The following is a 3,983-nucleotide window of genomic DNA, read 5'->3' as shown; positions in this document are numbered from 1 at the left end:
CCCCGGGTGCGCGGTCGGACCCAAAACACCATAACACTTAGAATTTATAAGACCTATTTTTGGTAGTTTTATAGAGGAGAATAATAAAAATGGATAGCATTAAAACATGACTATCAAATAGATAGATACTACCTCCGTTCTTGAATATTTGTCGCTCACTAGTTCACTTTTGAACTAAAACGTGACAAATAAAAAAGAATGAAGGGAGTACGATCCAGAAACAAAGAAGAATCTATATGAAAACAAGGTATCAACATTGCAGTAATCTGATTAGTCCTATGTAAACCGCCTTTTAGATGATGCACAAAATCTGTCTCTAGAAAACCTATTTCTTTATCGAGGCCATCCTTCATGGAGATTTTGGAATGATGTATACATCAACACGTGGTTTCGCTAAAATGCCCATCAGGCCATAGGACTTACCAAAATGTTCTACTAATATGAATATATTGCTATAATACTCGTACCTTTTCAATTTCATAATATCATATCTTATGTTTTGTAATCTTCATATTGACCAAAATACCCTTCTTGCAAAAGAACTTACTCTTCCTGATGTCATTTTCTTGCTAAAAAATTAACACATATTTTGAACGAAGCCACATAATACGTTTATTCCAAATATCTCCTCGCTGTCTCCTGGCTCAATTTTCCCATGCCCATCCTCAAAACCCAACCCAACCAACTTGAGCGCGCGACTCAAGGCGCCACACCGGCACCGGCATGCACCATGGGTCCTACCACAGCTCGCCTCCTTCCCCTCCTGCCCTTCGTCGCCGTGTTCCTCCTCGCCTCCCCCGTGGACGCCGACTCCGCCCTGGACGCGGCCACGCGGTGCGCGGCCACGATCGTGTCCATCTCGCCGTGCCTGCCGCACGTGGCGGCCGTGGCGCCACCGCTGGCTAGCTGCCCGCCTGCCCCAACCGACGCCTGCTGCGTCGCCTTCCTCCGCGCTGTATCCCCGTTGGCAGCGGGAGGCGGAGAGGAGGGCTGCCTGTGCCACCTGCTCCGCAACCCGCTTCTCCTTGGCTTTCCCATCGACGCCGCCCGCCTCGCCGCGCTCCTCCCTGCCTGCGCTGCGGGAAATGCCTTCGCCGCCGCCAACGTGGAGGCCGCCACCCTCTTCGCTGACGCCTGCCGTGGTGAGGGAATCACGCCCCCTCGTGCCTTTCTCCCCTCTCGCACCATGATCGAAGAATCATGTGCGTTGTTGCGTCAGGTTCCTGTACGCGTTCTCGTCGCAATGCTGCTGTGTTTGCGCGCTTTTGTTATGCAACAACCGCATATGGTGGACTAGCTCAAGTTGTGGATACAAATAGCACTGCCTGCTTGCTTGCTGCCTCCTAGACGCGCCATTATCGTTCAATGGGTAGTCATCAACTTAATCAGTCGTATATTGTTCTTTCAAATTTTTAGCGACTCTGTTTGTTCTGACATTAATTGCTGCAATAGTAGTATTTCTGCTATTTAGCACTGGTGCGTAGCATTTAGAATTCCTTGCGTTAGTAAGATTGTATGCGATGTATAGTATAGGGCTAATTATTATTGGCCAGGTAAGTTTTAGCCCAGATCTAGCCTATATTTTTTAGCCCCAACTCGTAACTAGGCTTAGCTGATTCAAGTAGACCCTTAGCAAGACTCGCTCATTTGTCGTGTTGCTTATCAACCGTTATTTTGCCTTGAAGTGGAAATACATGCTATTGAAGTGTATAAGTGGATTATCTAATTTCTGTCGTTCTCTTATTAGTTTAATCTTTTGACTTAAATTGATTAGCACGTCCACTCTAACATGGTATTGAAGCCAGAGGTCTCGAGTTCGAATCCTGACAAAAGCGACAGAGACTTTTTTTATGTCTCTATCTATTTATTTTCACGTTTGTGACTTTCTCTCTGGCTGTACGTGAGTGGAGGTGTTGAAGTGTATAAGTCGATTGTCTATCTTTTGCTAATAGCTTAAGCTTTTGGGTGCAACTGGTTAGTGCGTCCCCTCTAACACATGCCAACATGTTTCATTTTTGTAATAGAAGGGAATTGTACTTTTGCACACTTTTCTTTCATAATTTAACGATACACCATTAGTTTGGCATGTGATAAACAAAATGTTAGTTTCTTAGGAACCATGATTGGTCATCTACTTGGGGCGTATCTAATGCCATAGGCTTCCCACACTATGCAGGGTCTGGGAAAGAGTATCTTTAAGTGTAAGCCTTACCCGCATAATATGCAGAGGTTGGAGCACTGGCCATCTACTAATCTTAATCAATTTTCCATGTTTTGATTTAAGAGTCATTTTTGTTCTCAAACAAATTTATTGTAACAGTGTGATAGTTCTGTCACATGTCATATCCTGATGGTTTAGCAGGAAACAAAAGTTACCTGTTGCTGGTAAATTTGTCTCCCTTACTATAAGTTCACATATTTTTGTTATATGTTAGATTAGAAGGTGCCATCTTTCTTATTGACATGCAGATCGCGCATGTACTGCTTGTGGTGTTTATCCTAATCATATGACGAAATGAGATAAGAGTATAATATTGCACAATCCATTAACTTTCCACTTATCATTTTGTTGTTTCATTTCCTGAGCATAGATCTAAAGGTGCTGCCGGGATTGCATTTCATGCCGCAATCAACAACCGGGCCAGAAATTTCACCAGGTAAACATGCATATTTCTTCAGTGTACCACTCCATTTTTTTTAAAAAAAGGGTTCACACTGCTCGTCTGTCCAAGCAAACTTAGTTTGTTGTGCAATTACAGTTTGTGTTTCGTGAGATCGGACATGTTCATAATGTATCGTAACTACATGACACATCATGCATGCGATGCACATTTCATAGTTCATAACGGTTTAGTACTTTGTGCTATTGTTTATGTCAACTACTCTTACTGTGTTGTAATGAAGAGTGCTTTGTAATTTTGTTGCCATGTATGGACTATTGTGTACTTAATTTGTGGTAATGAGCACTTGTACTTGTCTATGTCATGGTTTGCCTTCCTATGAAGGTTATATAAATTAATCTGTTGATACATATGTCTTGGCGCAGCTGCTGTCCCTGAATTGATGTCCAAGCCAAAGGAGGCGGTTCCACTTCCACCAGCTGGATCAATGGTTCGTTCAGGCACTGAGGTCACCAGTTCCCGTGGTATTCCTACTGCAGCATTGATCCTCGCGGCAGCAGGAGCTGTTATCACATAGTTCTTGTGATGTTTAAGTGCCACTTGATACTCTCGTCGGCCTCGCTCGATCTTGATCTGCGTTTGTCGTGCCTAGCTTTGAGCCTTTGACGATTCAGATGATCTGCATTTGCCATGCCTAGCACTTTGCGGTCTCCAGTGTTGTACGTGGCAGAGTTGTGTCACTTGACACTTCAATGGAATCTAGTGATCAGCTGATACCTTCAGTTGTTTCTCATTCAGAAGCAGGTCAAAGATCTACTCAGTCTTGATGAGATCGAAGTTGAAACCCGCCGATATATCAGGAGTTGTGGTTCAGGGCCAAGAGACAGATTGTGTGCCCCGGCCCCCGGGACAAGTCGACAACTGCGAACTTGGTTTCATCAGACGAGTCGTCACTTTCCTATCAGACATGCATATATAAGATATCGATTTTTTATACCTTTCCCTGATAAGCCTCATGATGTTGTTGTTCGAAATCCGATGCCCGTGCCAGCAATTCGTCGATGGACTCAAAGTTTGTCATGGTAACTCTGTCAGGGTCTTAGACCGAGGGGATATCATGCGGTACTCTGGGCAGCAGATGATGAACTCCACCTTCATGCCTTCAGGTGCGCTGATCTGCATTGGCTCCACTCCACTGGTCGAGTATAGAGCAACTTCTCTCCTTAATGTGACCTGAACGTGGGCCCTGGTACATGGTAGTTGTCGGCCAAAATAGATCTGGCCACTCATGCAATGATTCCCTCCACTACCGGAATCGCCGGCTTTGCCGAGTGTCGCACTCGGCAAAGAGGGCTCGGCATA

At 44.7% G+C, this 3,983-nt stretch overlaps 1 protein-coding gene across 1 annotated transcript; it reads left to right on the top strand.

Annotated features, from left to right (window-relative positions):
• Positions 1-633: 633 nt before the first annotated feature.
• On the top strand, positions 634-3,615 carry LOC100276183 (uncharacterized). Its single transcript, NM_001150031.2, has 3 exons — positions 634-1,142; positions 2,592-2,657; positions 3,047-3,615. Exons 1-3 carry the CDS (start codon positions 656-658, stop codon positions 3,196-3,198), a joined length of 705 nt encoding a protein of 234 aa, NP_001143503.2. The 5' UTR covers positions 634-655; the 3' UTR covers positions 3,199-3,615.
• Positions 3,616-3,983: the final 368 nt, after the last annotated feature.

The sequence above is a fragment of the Zea mays genome, chromosome 10 (genome assembly GCF_902167145.1).
Source record: "Zea mays cultivar B73 chromosome 10, Zm-B73-REFERENCE-NAM-5.0, whole genome shotgun sequence".
Classification (NCBI taxonomy): domain Eukaryota; kingdom Viridiplantae; phylum Streptophyta; class Magnoliopsida; order Poales; family Poaceae; genus Zea; species Zea mays.
The sequence above is the reverse complement of the archived record's forward strand: the minus strand, read 5'-3'. Positions and strand labels throughout refer to the sequence as shown.